General features: G+C 43.4%; 2 protein-coding genes and 1 long non-coding RNA gene across 3 annotated transcripts; 1 reads left to right on the forward strand and 2 right to left on the reverse strand.

Moving 5' to 3' along the window:
- The first annotated feature begins 510 nt into the window (after nt 1–510).
- On the forward strand, nt 511–5,956 carry LOC146176042 (uncharacterized). The gene is made up of 4 exons (XR_014701489.1): nt 511–880; nt 1,729–1,813; nt 2,047–2,112; nt 5,857–5,956. It is a non-coding gene; the product is annotated as an uncharacterized LOC146176042 (long non-coding RNA).
- A 187-nt stretch (nt 5,957–6,143) lies between these two features.
- LOC146176043 (uncharacterized) lies at nt 6,144–11,972 on the reverse strand. Its single transcript, XM_084582372.1, has 3 exons — nt 11,514–11,972; nt 8,807–9,008; nt 6,144–8,430 (listed from the first exon to the last, which is right to left on the reverse strand). The coding sequence occupies exons 1-3, from the start codon at nt 11,555–11,557 to the stop codon at nt 8,365–8,367; spliced, it is 312 nt and encodes a 103-aa protein (XP_084438498.1). The 5' UTR covers nt 11,558–11,972; the 3' UTR covers nt 6,144–8,364.
- A 1,288-nt stretch (nt 11,973–13,260) lies between these two features.
- On the reverse strand, nt 13,261–20,018 carry LOC146176044 (uncharacterized). The gene is made up of 3 exons (XM_084580906.1): nt 19,837–20,018; nt 14,591–14,690; nt 13,261–13,778 (listed from the first exon to the last, which is right to left on the reverse strand). Exons 2-3 carry the CDS (start codon nt 14,640–14,642, stop codon nt 13,465–13,467), a joined length of 366 nt encoding a protein of 121 aa, XP_084437032.1. The 5' UTR covers nt 14,643–14,690; nt 19,837–20,018; the 3' UTR covers nt 13,261–13,464.
- Nucleotides 20,019–20,247: the final 229 nt, after the last annotated feature.

Genomic DNA, 20,247 nt, shown 5'->3' on the forward strand with positions numbered 1-20,247 from the left:
AACCAATCTTTTGGACGAAATGATAGCCCTAGACGTATCACTGACTCAGCGAGCAATTTTTTGTTAAAAATAAATATAAACAATGCGTTCACTTTGTACTCTACCGTCTCTTTTTTTAGCTAATAGATTTCAAAAATGCGTAACAAATGCACAAAATCATAACGAGCTTTCTCGAGACATTCGAGACAGTAAAAGAGTATAACTCCGGTAACGTTGTCTTCCATGAGCGGGCCCATTGCAACAAGCCGACCGATAGTCGATCTATACTGGGACGATTAAACACGCATTATAATCGCTGCAAAAGTCTGCGACGTGTTAAAAGCGTGTTTTTCAACGGCATTATTAAAAAGCTTTAAAAAGCAGCCCTGTAATATTTATCCAAAAGTTTTAGTTCAATTTTTCTATGCCGCGAGGTGGCGTAAGGCGTCTGCAAGTAGACGCGCGTTTATATACGCTAACATGTAGGCGTCCACTACGTCGTCTACGAAGCAGCCTTGCTAGTCGTCTAGACGCGTCCCATCCCAAGCGTCGATGGGATGGTGCTACGAGTGCTTGTAGAGTGCTGCTGTGCGCAACGGGCCACATAGTTCTTCCGTTTTCACATTAGCGTCATCAAATGCTGTAATACCCTTGCCCCGGCCGTGCCAAGAAAACATCATGCGCAAGCGTTTCAGTGCGGCGGACGACCAGCAAGTAGCTCGAGATCGCCACCATCCTGTACATACACTGTACAGCGCAGGGAGAAGGCGCCGTCGAAAGAAGTTGCAACGATTTCTAGGGATCCGCCGACGGCGAACGAGCGCTCGCTCCGCTGCGCAATGAAGGCGTTCGCAAAGGCCTTTGCAAGCCATCCAGCGTCAGAAAAAAAAAAATGATTCTGGTAAGTCACTACCCACTACCTTCTCTGTTCAGACGATCGGACTGGACAGCGGACTGTCCGAGCGGAACAATTAGTTATATGTGACGAAAACGGCACTTTCGAGTAGCTCGGAATGGCAGTGACTCGGCGCCTGCCGATCGCGTGCGCTCCGAGTAGGAGTGGTGGTGGATGATGCTTTCCCACGATACATACGGCCCGCCCGTCAGAACACCGCCTAGTCGATTGCTGGGGAATAGCAGCGCAAAGTCAAAAGCCACTTATGTTGTGCGAATTAGATACATGATATTTCAGCATTTTTGCTAAGCATGGCTCGAGTTGCATAATATAATACACGTCGTGTAGCTGCTTTTGTTTACATGTGCATGTAAATGTGCACAGCCACCAGGAGCCACAATAAATGAAAATTGTTTGCAAGATGATTTACTTTATCTTCTGGCACCATTAGCTAATAGCACATGCTGAATGCAGTGCCAAAGCCAAATATTGCAAGAGGTCATTTATTATTTTTTTTTTGCTCCAAGCTTATGAACTTGTGTCCCTGTGTCAGCACGTGAAATGAAGTGCGCCAATATTTTATGCTGTTGGACAAAACATTCAGGCACTGGAAGTCCTATTAGCATTTACAAGTCGCAGAGGCTGAACTGGTTTGCTCATTGTGTTATAAAAACACCTGAAAATTAAAAAAGGATCCTTGTTAAGGACCATTGCATTGAATGAAGGCAACAGTGTCTGCGTCGTGGCACTGTTCTAGTGTCCTGGCACAACTTTCAGCTGCACAATTAGATCCTGTATTATGTTGGCAAGTTAATTACCATTCATCTGTGTCTCATATGGTTATTCCCTTTCAGATGAAATGAGCCTGCAAGTGCCTGAATGACATGGTGGCCAGAGAGACTCATGATGATGAAAGCAATCATGACAACTCCCGGAATAGTAAGCGACAAGACTTCTTATATTACTTTCTTCAATGTTCTTGTTGAACATGTTACAGCTATTTACAAAGCACTGCAATGTTCAGTCTTGATTCTCTTACTGCAGTGTACAAGGTGTAGCCAGAGTGCTAAAGTAAGCTCGTGCATGTTGTTATGCACCGGAAAACAGCCCAAGATCTCATGGCTGCAGAAATAATTATTTCTTTCATTTGTTTGCTTGCTTCCATGGCACAGCCACAAGTCTGCACAGTGTGGAGCCGCTGCCGTCAACACCAAGCCTACAGTCAGTGCCCCTGAGGGGTGAGGACATATTTACGTTATTTTGAGCAGCACCAATTTGTAAAAAGTTTTATTTATCTCAATGCCTTAACAACTTACTATAGTTTAAAACTCAAGACTGCTTAGTACAACTGCACTAGAACCTAGTTGTTAGCTTTTGCATTCATGCCAAAACTATGCACGGACCAGCAGCAGCAACAGTGCATTATACAAAATGCAATGGTCTATGAAAGCAGCGATAAATTAAATGAGTAGGAGAACAAACTATTCACAAATTTTCATGTTCATGGTGCACACTCACGAGACCATCGCAATGCTTTGTGTATTGTTATGCTTGTCTCACTGTTTTGAACCTACACTCCATTTGGTGGCATGACTGAGTCTTTGGTTTGAGAGAAGAATGACGTTTCGAAGATGAGAGAACAAAAGCAATGAAATTTGATTGCACTTCTGCAGACTTATGTACATACTTCAAAGGTCTTAACAGCAAAAGGTCAAAAGCAAGTTCATAGCAGTGATAGACTATTGAGCCTCTTGCCCAGGGCTATTGTTTTTTTTTACTCCACAAGAAACCTTTAAACAATCAATCCAGCCCTCTTACAGAACTTTGGCCAATAAAACACGGCACATCTCTCCGGGTCAATCAGCCAGTCAATCAAAAGGTATTGGTAAGCAATGTTCCTGCAGTCATACCTTGGGAACAGGCGAGGAGACATAGAAACTTCCCTTTTCACTTCGATAGCGTTGCAATAGTCGAACAAGGAGTCTGTCTGCCAGAAAAACACAGGGCATGTCTGATGCCACATACAGCGGATCAAAACAGCATCTGTAGAACTCAACTCCTAATGGATCAGTGTAATGGTTTTATGGCCATGTCCGTTCTCCCAAACAGCCACCATATCTTCCTGTGTGGTGTGCCATCAGGCACCCCTCTCCAGAATGTATTCATCATCGGGCAAAGCGTGGGAAGTTACCACATGCGTTTTCTTTTTGCGGCTTCACACTTTTGTGTGATGTTTGCCTGGACACGTGATGCATTTCCAGCTCTTAGGTCATTGCAGCATGCTGCTGTGCATGTACATAATCAACGCAAAAGCTCAGAAGTAATATTTTATAGAGACATTTCTACCGCAATTACCCATTTGGTGAATTTTATTTATCCTCAAGAAAAGGATGGCAAAATTATATTATTGTTTACTCCACCCGCCACTGTGGTCTTAATGCATTGGTTGATGTGAAAAAAAATGATTCAATTTGTTTTCAATGTGCATCAGAAGGAGCGTTCACTGACATAAAATAACATCAAATACCATGGAAAATATTTTGCATATGCCAGCAACAGGCAAGTCCCAGTGTAGATTGCTGTTGAACGTGACACTTAGTATTCTCTGCGAGCCTACAATTGTAATGTTCCGGCTGTCATTGCTGACAGTACGATTTAAAAAAATTTTTTTTTCTGGGAAAATAATTAGCGTTGTCTTTGAACAATTTATATTAAGTTTGTTTGATTGAAACCACAACAATAATGTTAACAGGAAGGCTTTGCTTTGCTTTGTCAACGTGTCTGCATCTGTGCTCGTCATAATAGAACAGTCATCTGCATGTGGTGGTGGCAAAACTAATAAATATCCAACAGGTGCAAGATAGTTGTCAACTTATCCGCAAAGATGACGGCCTGGAGTCCTTGGACATGGGCGACGTCAGCTAGTCGGATTAGACCTAGCAGAGTTTCAAGGCGTGAGCTCGACAGTAGTTTCCCAAAATTATTTTTTGTCTCTCGATTTATATTTTAGATTTCTGGACATGCCCATATCATATGTACCAGATCCACCCTATATATGTACGACAAATTTAATGGATATGTCGATGTGGGCAATGTCTTTGATGAACACTTTCAACAACAGTGGCCAAAGCAGGCTTCCTTGTGAAACACTGTTAGTGACTGTTAGATCGTTCAAATGGTGATTAGTCAGGCATGCTATTTGTGTTTATTCTCCTCTCCTTCGGGGCAAGTGCCAAGGGATATACCCTACAACCCGTGTGCAATTCTGTTCACAACTATATAATCACACCAGGTAGATTGCTACAATGAGAATTCACTGCCTTTTCTTTTCCTTTATTTTTTTTTCATGAAATTCTAGTTTAAGATTTGTAATTATCAAAATACCCAATTGCTTGTCCATGAACCTTTTGTACTTGCTATATACCATGGCCTATTCCCCGCCGTGGGTATGTGCCATTACCACTAAAGACAGTCATCCATGGGTCTGATACATAGGTCAGGGGTGGAAGCAGGCTCAAACATTTTGGAGCAGCTTTGGGAGCAGCGAGACAAGAGTTTTGGAGCAGCTTTGGAGCAATGAGACAAGAGTTTTGGAGCATTTGAATTATGTTTTGGAGCAGGTTCCTAAGGTCAAATGCCTCTGATAATTGTAGCAATTGTTTTTCTCTTTCTGACAGAAAAAGATGAGCTCTTCCTTTTTATGCAAGTTCAATGCCTCTCCAACTTCGCACTCATTTCTGACAAGACAACGGCCAACAACTTGGAGCAGACTAGCAGCAAACAAAATGCTTGCTGGTGTGCTTTATAACTGAACACCTAGTGTGACCTTGTGACCTAACGCATTTGCCTATTCTGACTTGACAGATTCAAATGTCACATTTACCACTTCAATGCACTCAAGCAATGCCACTAATTTGGAGCTCAGATTAATGGCCATGACATTTCTGCTATCTTGTGCATATCCCTTTTTGATCCTATGCCTGTGCTGATAAATTCCTGAGCAGTGGTCAGTAGTGCCTTCAGGAAACGTAGATGGCACTGAAGGGTAGCCTTTTCATCCTTCAGCATTTTTACTTCACTACCTCCTTCCAATAGTTCTATCATTCTTTGCTTGAGCAATGCTGGGGCTCATTTTTTAAATCTTGGCAATAGGCCCTGTATGGCTTTCCAACACTCTTGAGACGCTTCCTAGTGAGTGACATCTTTGGAGTACCAACCCATAATGATTCAAGTATGATTTTGTCTGCTGTAGGCCCGGCAAGCTTGTTACTGAAAAAGAGGCTCGATAAGTGCCTGCTTGTTCTTAGACCACAACCATTAGAATAACTCATGTGGTTTTTCCAGTCTGACAAGCTTCCTTCCGAACGACTCACGGTAGTTTGCGCCTATCTGCTTCGCTTGCTGCTCTTGCTTCTCTCTCCACCGGCGATTCAAAAGGCTGAGAGGAGGTGCTACGTCACATGCACAGTGCATTTGTTTTGCAATTATCTCCAATCGCCAGTGACTCATATTAAATTTACTTGCAAACAAATATTTATTATGCCACATGCTTCCTTCCCTTACAAAAATTTCGTTTGTATTAAGCCCCGTGCTAGATGCGTTATATCTTTGCTACTGGTGCAAAGACATTGTTTGCGTGTTGCACTAAATATGATGGTAGAACATTAAAACAGCCAGTTTGGAGCAGTTTTGAAGCAATATTGCATTTTGGAGCAGGATAGAGCAGGAAAAGCAGTTTGGAGTAGAATGGAGCAAATGGAGCGGCAATCCCACCCCCGATAGGTGCATTCACAAGAGGAGACTGCTGCACTTCTGTGCCATGATATAGGGGTATGCCATATGCCCAGAATTTCATGAATAATCATGTGCATAGTTATTCACTGCAATGCCAGCTGGAGAGCAATATTAAACAACCTCCAGCTTTCTCATAACAGCTTTAATTTTACAGTAATTTCTGTGAACACTGCACCTTTTCATTCCAGGAAGGTAGAAGAATACAACACGGATGTTTTATGCAGCACATGGCGACGAGCACTGCCCCGTGTGAAGATGGACATGTGAAGATCAGCTGGTGAAATCTTGGCAATCAGTTGACAAGATGCTGATTGCACTGATGAAAGAATGAAAGTTATTTATGCTGGCACTATATCACATTGCAGATAGCACCAGTTTATTTTCTCCAAAACTCTCTCGACCATGTTCACTTTGCCAAATAAATCCCAAATACATTTTTGCAACACAAATGCTGTCGGTGTGTTTCTGTTCTAGCATTTTATGGTGCATAAGTAGCTAAGGCTACAGTTTTGCAAATACAGGTCCAAAATTATCTGCAAAAGGCATTACACTAATTTTAAATTGCATATTTTAAGAAATATTTGCATTGTTAGAATTGTAAACATATGCAATGACTCGAAAAAAAAAATATGTGCACAACCTCTCTCAAGTGAGCCTCAGCTACAACGTTGAAAACACTGTTAGTGTGGTCACCACTTCACCAAAAGGAATTCAAAATGTCCCGTTACATAGTGGTAATTGCTAAAAGCATATCATAGATTAGTGTTTCTCAAATAAGGGCTCACGAAGTGATTTTCAGGATCCATGAAACCCACAGCTGCAAAAAAAAACAAAAGAAAGATATGCGTGATAGCTTCGGCCTGACTAGACACAGTTTTGCAGGGTTAAAATCCAGCAGATTCAAAGGAGACTTCAGTTTATGAAAAAAAAAAAGAGTGCGGAAACAGAGGGAGAGGGCATCTGCGGCATTCGTTGATGCCAACGTTGGTAAAACTCGAGCTCTGGCTGCACTACTGGGTGGGGCTACAATGCAAAGCGTCTCGGGCATGATGACAACATGACAGCTCAATGAGAGTACAATTAATTCAGTAGTGTACAGAAAACTCTGAATAATGACTCAAGCAGTACATGCGATCAATGAATATATGAGCTGTGAATTAGCGGCATGAAGTGAAAAGCCATAAAATGGCATCATCACTTTTTGCATCTGGTAGCACAGGTTCTCACTGAAGCCGTCAGACGGCCTGACGAAGACAAGCTGTGGTGGTTCGCCGCCTCGTTCGCCAAAGCAGATGGCACTTCACACATATAGACACTTTTATAACTCAGATGCCACCTTTCCTTAATCTAGACAATACACAAACGCACACACAGCCGTTCGGGTGAAACACTAGAGACGGCCCACGCGGCACAACTCAAGTACAGCGTTCAGACTTGTGGTCTAGTGCATATTTGCGGTCACAAGCATCTCGTGCCACTAACAGTTCGAAGACAGCGTTGGGAACAAGTGAAGCCGTTGGTCCGGAGCACAGCTGTCAGGTGTCTACCGGTAGACGGTCACGCAGTCAAAGGAGCATGGGAGACAACGCCGAACCAAAGTCATCGCGTCCTTTCAGTTCGCCAAGTAGCGAGATGGCGAACTGAAGCTGTCATATCGCTGCACACAACACTCAGGCAAAAACCCCTGCATTTGAACACGAACACTATCACACGCCACCCTAAACGCCACCACGCACACACCATGTCATGCTGAACACTGTGAGACGAGAACAACGAGAAAGTAGTCATGCACTGCTGCAATCAATCGAGATAAATATTGCTGCATCTCACATAAAAAAAAAATTCATAAAGCTGCATCTCGGCATAACAGCGTCAACAAATGAACAGCATAAATCTTTGGGTAGCATTGTTGCATGCAGTGATGCTCATCTTGGAAATGGAGTAACTGTTCTAGAAAACACGGACAACAGAAATAGAAAGGGACATGGACGTACACAGGCTCACAACTGTATTTTACTAACCGAAAGAGGACATATATACAGCAAGCAAAAGTATAGCATTGAGCATGCGGTTTTGTGCACTTTATATGTGTCATCTTTACTTAGTAAAATCCAGTTGTGAGTCTGCAAGCCTCCTGTCCACTTGTTTCTGGTGTCCAAGTTTCCTAGTGCACTTACCCTATTTACAAGATATGCACCACTGCATGCTGCAATTATTGCTGTAAGGAATACAGAGATGAATTCTGCGACTGTTGACAAATGCCTCAACTATGAAGGTCACTGCTTGTCATGCTTGTCCATATTTTACTGAGAAAGGCAGCCTAAAAAAAAAAAAAAATGTTCCAAACTTTTTGACTGCAGGACGTAGGCCGACACTTATGTCTGAAAAGGCACCAGGTACTGACCAACTGAGGCAGACACAAGACAAAGTAGATAGACACATGACAGCTGTACAAAGATGTTCGGCAGTTCATTGCGCAACTTTATACATGCCCCCTACCTGTTACCATCTCAAAGTTTGGTTCTTGAAATAGTCAATAAAAGAAAAATCCCGTGCTACGCTGCCAAACCTCCCCTCTACAGCTTTCCTAACACTGCTCATTGCCTTGTTGAAGGCAACATGATGAGGCTGCAGTACGGCACCTCCAAACAGCTTGTAGAGTAGAGGCCATCGGGGGTAGGCTGCATCACTATAGATCACATATTTATGACCCATGGTGATCTTCTGCAGGTTCTCAAAGTGCACCGTCTCCTTGAGGATCCCTAAACGATAGCAAGAATTAAAAATATAACCAATGCGGGTCTACACAGGTGCCTCTGTTCTTTTTGTATAATGAGATGTAATTACAGTTGCAAGTTTTTAGATACAATTTTTTCCTACAAATTTATAAAATGCCACATGCTAACACAATCTTGCATCACATACTTAAGTGCCACGTTTCTTTACAGATGAAATGCTGTTTTTCATGAGGTGGGTCATTGAGTACCCTTTCCCAAAAACCAACTCAAAAAATATAAAAGTACTTGTGGAATTTTCGCAGCAGAGATGTTAGGCTTTAATTTGGAAATGCACTTCCCTGAATATGAAAAACATATTACAGCTAGTTACTGCAATAAAGACATGACTGAACAGGCTTACCTGCATCGTGACGCCTGCCTTTAAATTGCCCACTGGCAGACTATGGCATTGGTACACATTAGTGCCTGATATTTCTGCACAGGCTCCACTTGTGCCCAAAGAAGTCCTCCTTCTGAGCCACAGACGGTCGACAAATTTGCCTTGCTGTGCCATGATGAAGCCCCAGCAGTTGAGCACGGGGCCCTTCCTTTGCATGCGCCGCCTGAGGAGGAAAAATTGAAGAGGCTGCAAGCAACGATCGCTTATAGAGTCCCTATAAAGTGGTCATGAGAAAATAATCTTTCAGTGTGCACCTTCTTTACTGTGCCGTAGCATAATACTTATTGCATTGGTTTTGGAAGAGTTCACTAGCGTTACCTTGTACAGGCCCATCAATTTTAAGGTGAAAATCTTTAATGGCTCATACTGTCGGCATTCGTTTGTTTGTTCACACTATAGCTGTCAATCAAATGACGTCATGATGATGCCATCAGAAAAAATTAAAATCCTGTTTCCGCTGGGAGCCGAACCTCTATCCCTCGCATCCCCATCCGAGCGCTTTAGCCAACTGTGCAACGCTCGGGATCGTGAAACACACATCAAAATTCTCCTTGTCTACTGTAAGGATGATAGTAGCGATGACAATGAAGTTGGAATTAGCAGTGATGACATTAGCAATGATAATGACGGTGCATTTAATTCATAGTGATGAGAGCAAACGTGATGCACCGTGTGCACCAGCAACGCTTAGATTTTCACATTTCTGCAGTGTAGATTCCGCAGTGCTCCCTGATTTTTTCAACACTATCATCGACACTTGATTTTTTTTTTTTTTTTTCAAAGCAAGCGAAATTCAGAACCTACGCTAGGTTATTTTCTTTCTTTTTTTTTTTTTTTTTTTTTTTTTTTGTAATTGAGAGATCATATATACATCTCACTTTTGCAAACGGTTTGAGACAGTAAGGATGTAAATAAAGACCAGGAATTGCGCAGAAATCATGTGCCAAATCAAAAATGAGCCAGATTCTGCTGATGTGCAGATGGAAATGAGCCAAATCTATTTTATTCTTGACAGCTTTCTTTCTCAGCTTTAGCATGATAGGGTGGACTACTGCGAGTGTAAATTCAATTATTGCTTCTCCATAGCTACTTCCTTATCACTGCCTAGGATACGAAGAGATCACAGGAAAATCTGAAGCCAGAAGATAAAAACACTGGGAACATAGGCCTGCAGCAGACGAAGCAGTTTGTGCATAAAGCTAGCAAAATAACTTATAAAAGACTACATTCAGTTTAGCCTGTTGGCAGCGGCTTTCTGCATTTAGCAACATAAGCAAATAGCCGAAACTGGCAAGAAATGACAATATTTGCTGCTGTCTTGTCACTTTGCATCCTATGTGCATCTACCATTCCCCGGCAATACAATGGTGCACTGAATTAAAATAGCTCTTCATTAAACACATTCCAACTAATTTCTACCAATAGAAAATAGCCTCACATCTTTGCTTGAAGCAGAAGCCCACTAAGCACTTATTTGCTCACTTTAGAGCAAATCAGTGCTGCTGATTGTGTGACAATGAATATTACAACTCTTCATCAGCTGTATTCACAGTATGATCATTTACAGGAGACTAGAAACGACTCTGAAAAAAATTTCATTCAGTCAAAGTAGGGTCAAATATAGATTTTCATATCGATAAGGGCCAAATCCAAAATTGCTTACATTGTTTAAATTATTGCATAAAATTTTGTGAAATTTCTGTGTTGAGTATTTCTAATACATGAAGCAAATTAAAAAATAACTTGTGCTGATAACAACCTTTTGCGTATTTCTCAGTTTGTGTTTCCGTGGACTTCCCTAATTTAATAAAAAAAATATTGACTGGCAAGTGTGCTAGTGTTTATGTTGATGACCTTATGCTGTGCTAGTAGGCAAGATCGAAAAGCAGCATAGCACTGGTTGCATTAGAGACGTTAAACAGTTTCACTAAATTCGATGTCGACAAGAGAGCACCTTCCCAAAGCTCTACAACCGAGTTGGAGAGCAGGGGTATATATATATGCCTTTGCACAAGTGTGCCTAAGTTAATTGACGTAAAAAAAAAAAAAAAAAAAAAGTGATTACAGCAGACGTTCGGTGACTGGGCACGAGTCAACTGCAATCGTTAATGTTTTACAGTATCCAAAACTGCTCGCTGCTCGCCTGCTAGAAACGACACAACGCCGTTACGCGCCAGAGAGCATTGGTCCCATGCCATCATCCCTAGGAGCATGAGCACTGGTGCCTTTCGACTACAAAATGGTAGGGTTTTGACGTAGTTATATCGAGTAGAAGGCTCGGTAGCGTTTATGCACACATGGAAGCTGATGGGGATGATGTGCAATGAGTAGCGCGAGAGTGCGTAGCAGTGTGCACGCGGGATGATACGACATCCCGCCCGCTTCTCACAAGGAATTTATCGCTTTAAATCCGCTCCGGCTTTTTTTTTTTTTTTTTAATTTGAAAGCGCTATAAGCGGTCGCACAAGTGTTAGACTGTTTTGATAAGCTCTGAACCTCAGGATTAGCGCTAATTCGCATTCAAAGATGACTACTGAAACGCCACAGCCAGTCAGCTTTGCTTTACATGTTTCGGCGGGCATATTTATTTGACACAGAAAGCACTGTTATCAATAATTTGGCTTGTAACCGTTAAGCCACCACAGCCACCACACCATGCGCTACTTACCTCGGAGAATCGCTGAAGAGCTTGCATATCAAGCCACTTGTCATATCGTAGAGTAGATGACCGAAGTAAAAATCGAGCTGTGCCAAGGTGCCTCGGAGCCGGAGACCCTGACACGCTGCGCACTGATGACCTCATTTGGAATTAGGAGGGCTAACTGCAGCTCTCTGAAATCCTCTTTCTAGAATCTAAAAATCCTGTTGGACACTATGTTGTTGTTGGCGCCGATGTTGAAGGGTACCACGCTCACGTAAGTTCCTTCGAGGCTTTGGAATATCGCGCTCCCGTTGAAATCAATGCATGTCTTCAAATTCATCCCATGATACGGTGCTCAAAAAAGCTGCCTGTCGTGAAGGGTGAAGGATGCTGTCGGCATGATGTAACTTAACGTGGGCAGGTTGCACCGATAGCACGAGCAAATTCTAGCACACGACCGAACAGCAGCAAACACGAGCAGTTGTTTCCTCCCTCCATGCGAGCACCAAAACAAACGGATTTAATGCAACTAGGCTTGGATTGTTCGGGCTTGCTGCAGGTGGCAAAGTGGTTAAAAGTGAGCTCAAATTAATAATTATTCGAAACACAGTTAACACGTCAACATGATGACTTCGGGGGATCTGCATGTGACATTTTTGTGACATTATTTGAAGCATTTATTACAAATAGCTTCTATCATTTTTTATTGGATAGCCATCATCATCATCTGCATGTACGTCTAGCGATACGTCTTACGTATGGGCGATACGTACAGCTAAAACGTGTTTTGCCCGGTGTCAGCCGAATACGTCTACATCAATTTTCACGCATGCGCAGTAGGCGTCCGATACGTCTACGTCTGTACGTCTCCGGGAGACGTAATACGTCTCCGGTAAGCTAAATCTCTCTAATGTGTAGACCCGGTCGCCCGCTGCGCACGCGCTGAGGCAGGAAGGCGTCCGGTAAACCGGCATGCGTGCCTTTTTAATGGCTCCTGCTGTCGTGGACAAAATGTGTCCCGCTTTTGCGGCGGCTTTGATTGGTCGAGGCGGGATGACGTCATATAGGTCTCGACCAATCACAGAGCACCGCCACAGTATGCGCGAATGCGTGCCTTATATGGCCATATGTCCGTCAAATATCCATTACTAATTAATGACTAAATAATCAATTATTTAATTACTAATTGATGATATTAAGTAATTCGTCAAATAACTAATCAGTGATCAATAATTAAATGAATATGTCATTAGATATGTACCTACTTAATGACTAAATAAATAACTAATGTCTAAGTAATTAATTCATTGCTAATTAGTGCCAGCTGCGTAGCAGAATGCGGCACTCGGGCTTTCGCCTTTCACTACTTTAGTCGCTAAAGTGCCTTGTAATTTTTATTTACCTCCGCCACGGCTGGCAGCGAACCAGAACTGACGTCGCTCACTGCAAGCTTAGCCGGCTTGCCAAATACCATATCTATCGAGGAACAGGAACCACAAGAAACATCACAGCATGGTGCGTTAAGAATCCGGCTGTCGCGTCCCTTGTAATCACCGGTCACATGACCATGTCGAATACCGACGAGGAACGCCCTTGTCGTAAAGGTGGTATGCGTAGTGTCACTTACACACAGTTCTCGGAATCCAGCAGTTCCGTACCAAAGGTGGGAATTCGTTCGTTTTCTTTGAAGGATAAATGTAGCACACTCGCCCACAGTCAGCATGCTCGCTTGGGTAAAGTTTGTGCTAAATGTGAAACTAAACCATAAATAACAGTGAAAACTTATTTCTTTATTGCGTAATTGGCCTCAACTAAGTTTTGAAAATAATTCGTGCCCACAACTACTCAAGCGCACATCCTAGAAACGCCGGCCTTCGTTCGTTATAGTTGTTGAGCTTAACCGAATAGACTTGCAGCGACACTGTTTTCGTTGGCCAAGTGTTTGTGCGCCGAAAGTTGGGTCATCGGGGTAGGGGCCTCACAACATTTCGGAGTGTTCGGGATAGGTAGGTTCTTCGACATCATCCTGTTCAGGGGATGGTGCTTGCTCGGGAACCTTCGCATAATTATGGTCGTTGCAGCCCGTGCCGTACGAGCTGCAGGACTGATCATCTGGTGACAATGGCAGCTGCTGCATGTAAAAATCTTGGTCATTCCACTGCGAAGATTCAGCTGCCGTTGTTTCTTGTGATGAGATGATCTGAAAGATGGACGCCATTTGGTCGTCGAACGTCGTCTCGTCGTCCTCCGACTCGAATTCGTCGTCAAACTGGAGCTCTCCAAAGATGCCAACTTTGAATATGCAAAGAGAATCGAATCGTGAGGTAAGAAAAATGCATTTGAACAGCAACATAAATTCAGAACGATAATACATTTTATGCGCTTTTGCTGCAACGTGTCTGTTTTGTAACTACATGCGTTTGTAGACGTATTGTATGAAAGCATTTCTCGGATTTCTTGATTTCTTGTTTGGTTACCATACATGCCGACTATCCAAGGAACCTCAAAGAATATACGAATAGACGAAGCTGCAAACATGAAATCGGGTAATTAGTCAGAAGGTTTGTACTGTAATAATATCTATTTCCCTTATTGAATGACAATGGAGCTAGCACTGCGGCTACGCGAGTGACCCTATCGGTTAGGGGGATAAGGTAATAGCGGGGCGCGAGTGCGCATGCCCAGTATGAAAGCTGCACCATTGCCTCCTCTAGCAGAGATATGGGCGTATCTGGCGCCATCTCTCGGCGACTATGCGCAACTGAGGGCACACGGGCTCCAATGGGTAAGCGAGCGATGCCGCAGGCATCTTTCTAGAGGAGGCGATGGCTGCACCCCTCGTCAGCGCAGAAATCCGCGCCTGCGCATTGTCGCCCTGCAATTGCCCTATCTAGGGTGCCTCGATGCGCGCGCCCATCGCATCAAGACACCCTATAGCCCTATCCGGTCCCCATGTTCTAAATTCCACTATTATCAACAGCCTCTTCCTTTAGAGCATTACATAGGCGGTACATTTTCTTCACAAATACATCATAGGCACTTGCATGCTTACGAAAAGGACTCCGACAGGCAAGACAGCGAGGAAATGTAATTAAAGCACTTACTCTCGTAGACGTCAGTAACGTTCTCTTCCCTCCGCTCTTGCTGAGGACACATCCTTGGTGCCTGTCGATGCGTCTTTCCTTTCAGTAGGTGCTGTAGGACCTGGAACGAATCATCACTTTCAGACAGCCTGTGTAAGTTTGATACAGCCTGTGTGCCTGTGGCCCTGCAATTATATACCTCCATTAGTTTCCCACACACGCAGCTGCGTCATTGTGTGGGTTTCATTAATGCACTCTTTCCCGATATTTAACTCGTTCTTCAGAAGCTTCTAAAGATTCGAATGTATATTTCCTCCTCAGTATCTCATCTCCAAGGCAGTAGTGGACGCGCTGCCGCGCGACTATGGTGGCCTAGAAAAGTGTAAAAGTAGAATGATTCACTTTTATCAGACGCCTTTCATGCATTTCGGAGACCTAATTTCTACTCCTCATTGTACGGCATCATATCAAGCACCATCACGAAAGCCGTTCTGGGGAGACATCAGAGAAGATAAAATAAGTACTTAGTCACGTATACGCTTTGAACATCGCAACTTTCGCGGAGATGAGAGGGCACTGTATCTGAGGGCCTTAGCGTTAAGCTTACACCCGATTTCACCTGATAGTTTCCCCCCGAGCTGAGCTGATTCCTTCAACTTCGGGTTAAGAGCGATCTCTACCCAACACATCACCATTACAAAAGGTGTGATATTTCAGAGTACAAGCGAAGCCATCGAGTGGGTGACGTGTACAGTTTTTAGAGCGGCGTATATAGTCAGCCGGTACTGTTTTCGAACCTAGTTTAATGGAATGAATGTTAAGCTTAAATGCAATACGCTCCAATGACAAGTTTTAAAAGCAAGATGCCCTACATATGGATCGAAGAGACCTTTCATTGGCATCAATGTATCTAGTTCTATCTGGGTGTAGGTAAAAACGTCCCCGGAAAAAAGGTCCCCGGAAGATACGTCCCCTGAAGAAGCGGCAACTATAGGAAAAAACGTCCCCAAGGCCAAAGCCTGCCCTAAAAAAGATTTCTTCCGGAACTCACATGTAAAAAACAAACACATTTTATGCCATTCTTTCTTGGCTTTGAGTTAAATGTAATCTTCATTTGGAACCTGCGTCCTCTGGGGGCCCGAAATGTTTGCAAGAACAATGTAAAAGCATGGTGAAAGAGCTATCTGGCTTTTTATACGTTGTGAGGTTGCGAGCTCCGCCGCTCGTTATGCAATCATATATAGCAGGTCTAATAAGTTTGGTAACACTGCCCACTTACAAAGGTACAAGCGGATCGGCGCATGGTAGTCTCGGGGAACCGCCCAAAGCAGAAGACGTCACTAGAATTACTTTCCAGACCTTCTGGTGACGAGGTTCAACCGTTCTTCTGATGCTGGTGTAGAATTGTGATAAGGGTGATGATGATGTATAAGCAGAATGAGGCTTAACCGGTCGTACATCATGGACATATTACAGCATCGCTCTAAGCTTCTCCGGTAAAGTCGGTGGTCAGCTCCTTTTTTTCCCCGCAAACAAAGTGGCCCAGTCGATGGGGTAATCAACTGCTGCATCCAATGGCGGGGGTTCGATCCAGGCGTCATATACCGTACAACGGGTGCAGGTAAAAAATTAGAGGGCTTTAACTCTGCTTAACCGAATGTAGAGGGGAGGATGACCACTCCTCAGGTAGCATAAAACGCTATAGTAAGTTATTTATTTGTTATGTTGTTATGTAGGTTGAAATAACGTTGTCATGCAATAATGTTAAACTAACATCAGAATGTAACATTTAATGTTATTTGTTAACTTCCAAACCTTTACACAAGGTTTATGACATAACTAAATAGTAATGTTAGCAATAAAACATTTGTACGACACATTTAAACTTAGTAAATAATGTGTGTATGTTCAAAACATATATGTAATGTCCCATATATAGAACTGAAAATTAGCACTAAAAACAAACACAGCCGTAACATGGAAATACATAAGACATGAAGCTTGTACGAATACAAAAACTCATGCTCAATGTCAAAACAGTAGCCATGCTATAATGAAAGTCAAGACACAATTCTTCATTAACATTGTATTTATGTTTGAGTAATGTTTATGAGGCACTAACTTATAACGTTATGAAAACGTTACTACAACGTTAAAAATACATTCAAGATCAACATGATCTCTTAATTCAAGTACCTAATTTACCACTGTTTAAAGGCATTTCTCGGATTTTTTGCAGTAATGATAGGCTTTTATTGGAGAACTTTGCAGTTGAACCTCCTGACACCATGCTAGCTACATATTATACATATACTTTAAGAATCATTTCAAAACTGCACTTATTTCTGATTTCCCACTCACACATTTGAGGGCACTGCTTTCATTGCTTTGGTTGGTTTGTGGGGTTGAACGTCCCAAAGCGACTCAGGCTATGAGAGACGCCGTAGTGGAGGACTACGGAAATTTCTTCTTTCTTCCTCCAATAAATTTTTCTTCCTCCATGGCCGTAAACACCGCCGCTGTGGCCTCTCCTCCCGCATACCGTTCGCGAAAGACACGGCGGATCGTTAGCACAGATGTCCGAAATAAAGCGTGCTAAAATTTGTTGGCGTATGGAATACTGAGCCGAATATCAAGTATGAAGCCCTCGTGAGGATCGCTGACCAGCAGCAAATTGCTGGTAAGAGCGATAGCCGTGATACAAGCTAGTTTCTGCTCAAGCCAGCTGCCGCTGGTGCATTTCGGCTGATCCGATCTGCTCGTACTAGCTGTGCGATTAATGCGTCGGCAGAGTTAATCCTATAATTATTTTACTATGACAGGATAGGAATCACTATAAGGCAGTTTCATAAGTAGACGATTTACGACAGCGTTGATCATGTTCCAAAGCGTCGACCGCCGCGGCTTCGAAGCGAAACAATTTAGGCCTAGCGACGACTAGGGACGGTCACGCACGGCGCCGTCGTTCGCCACGCTCGCGCGCCCCACCCCCGCGGTAATTGTGTAACGTACCTCAGCCTGCTCGCGGCATCCCGTGCTGCAAGCGTTGCAAACTCGTGTACTTTCATAGCTAAGGCCGCGCATTTTGTGACGTTCCGTTCAGCAACAAGCCGTTCAAACGATACTGCAGGCAAGACAAGGCTTCAGTACGCAGTCGCTGCGCTGTCGGCCGTAATCGAAGACGTCGGGCAGCACCATATTCTATACATCGATCTTTAAACGTGATACAGTGGGCAAATGAATAACTTTGTGAAGCAGACCCGCTCGTACGTTTCGCGCACTCGGGCGCCGACGAGTAGCTTCCGTCAACAGACGCCGTCATAACCTCGGTTAACGACGCAAACCGAGGTCGTCAAGCTCGGTTTGCGATAACCGCGGTTAGTGGTGTAACCATGGTTTGGTCCGCCGTGTAACCACGGGTTCGCGGTTACACTAACCGTCGCTGCGCGAACTGGCGAACTCAGGTGAGTGCGAGCGAGGACGGGTTGACGCGAGACGCCAGCGAGCGAGCGCACGGCAACCGGAAGTTCGTCGAAGTGACGTATGTCTGGGCGGAGCTTTGAACTTGCTTGTATTCTTTATTTTTTTATGGCTCGAGCTGAGAGGAAAAATTGGAAGGGTCATTTTTAATCGCCGATATCTCTGGTGTTGCAGAAGCTAGATCGAAAATTTTTGCGGGAGAATGATGGGTGGCAATGTAAACCCCAATAATATGGTTTGGTTTGGTTTGTGGGCTTTAACGTCCCAAAGCAACTCAGGCTATGAGAGACGCCTTAGTGGAGGACTCTGGAAATTTCGACCACCTGGGGTTCTTTAACGTGCACTGACATCGCATAGCACACGGGTGCCTTGCTTTTCGCCTCCATCGAAAGGCGGCCGATGAGGCCGGGATTCGATCCCGCGTCCTTGGGAACAGTAGTCCAATAATATGGGATCTGGAACATCCCATATTACGAAATTCACATGGTAGCCATTGGGATAAACTAAGCAGTTGATTTCTGACAACCAAATACAACGTCCACTGATTTTTTTTTTTTTTTTTTTTTTCGCTGAGCCTCCACTACCTTTCTTTGGAATCCCCTAAATCAACCCCTGCTTTCATCTGAACCTTCGCAACGACACGAATTGATCCGGAGCATAACCAGAGCACGTCTCTGCAATACAACAGTTTAGGACATGATGCAAGTTGAGACACAACACACAATTCAGTCAGTTCGACATGGATACCGACAGGGCTTAAAGTCCGGGTCGATCGCAGAGGGTCTCTAGTGATTCGAGCACCAATGGAGAACGGAATAGTGGGAGAGAGACAAATCGGATAGCAACCTAGTTTTATTCATAGTTTCATAAAAAGTGAGATATAATTGGTACCGATTGAGATTTCAGTTGGTTCCAGTGTTTTTTTTTTTGTTTTTTTTTTTTTTTCTTTTTTTCTCCTTACTGGGTTGACTTACTCGAGTTGGAGGGGGTACGGGTTTTCCCTTTTCAACCTATGCGTAGCGCTGCCGACATTTTAATTTTCCGTCTCGGAGTTTTGAAAACATTTAATAATTGTTTCTGAATATCACACTAAAATTTACGAAACGATAGCGAATGAATTTTCCGACCACCACTAACAAGGAGAAAAAAATGGTTACCCTCTTCGGATTTCACCCCTACATCCAGTCGAGGAGGTCTCAGACCTTGTGTCAGTATTGAGAGGCCCCCCGAGACACTCGACACCTCTGAATTTAGCCCCTGGATAGCGCTGCTCCGGGTGGTGGTTATTTCATCTCGGTTGTCTTAACGAAGCGATGTGTTCTTCCGTGTTGACGTTGACACCGCATTGTACCCTGAATAAACGAGTTCTATAATTGTATCCTAAAAGAGCGTGGCTGTAGGCTAGTTGGTGGGACATCGTAAAAATAAAAGCGCAAAAATGCTAAGACGGAGGCAATGAGACAACACGGGACAATGTCTTCTTGCCCCTGTCTTGACGTTTCTGCGGTTTTAGTTTTACGGTTCTTTAATCGTATTCCATGTAACGAGCTTTTACTCCACCTTTCTCCATCGGCGCATAGCCTCCCTTTTCTTGTGCCAGAAATTTGTACTTGTCATTCTACAGTGCGTATTACATACCACACCAATATCTATACGCACTGTATTGTGCATTTTTATCGTGAAAAGCTAAAAATATTCCCTGCCCTTCCTCAACCTGTGACTTATTTTAGTGAAACTTCGCATATATAGAGTTTGTGCACTTTGGTAAGTTTGACAGTGATAGTTACCTGGTTTGGCCGGCCACGTAACAGAAACTCAGAACCGTTGATGAGAACAATATCAGGATAATGGCGGTGGATCCTCCAACTGTCTTCTGCAGGCGACTCAAACCCATCTATGTTTGCCTTGGCACTTTTATCGTTCCTAGTGCTTTTTTTTTTTTTCTTGCAAGCGACGAATGGCCTTACCATCACTGATTGGCAACTGCTTAATTTTTTTTTTTTTTTTAATCTCGATGCAGGTGGTAACGCGTTTGCCGCGATGTGCAGTCTCCGTACGCAGTTTCACCGCAATAAACCATAGGTTGAGGCAGGAAATTTTTTTAAAGGTTCTTAAGACCAAAATTGCACTATTCTAAGTTACATAATGTGATATCGCACTGGCTAAGAATGCATTTTTATTAATTTTAGTCGGTGTAT

Source organism: Amblyomma maculatum, chromosome 10 (genome assembly GCF_055883805.1).
Source record: "Amblyomma maculatum isolate TAMU_Amacu chromosome 10, ASM5588380v1, whole genome shotgun sequence".
NCBI classification, from domain to species: domain Eukaryota; kingdom Metazoa; phylum Arthropoda; class Arachnida; order Ixodida; family Ixodidae; genus Amblyomma; species Amblyomma maculatum.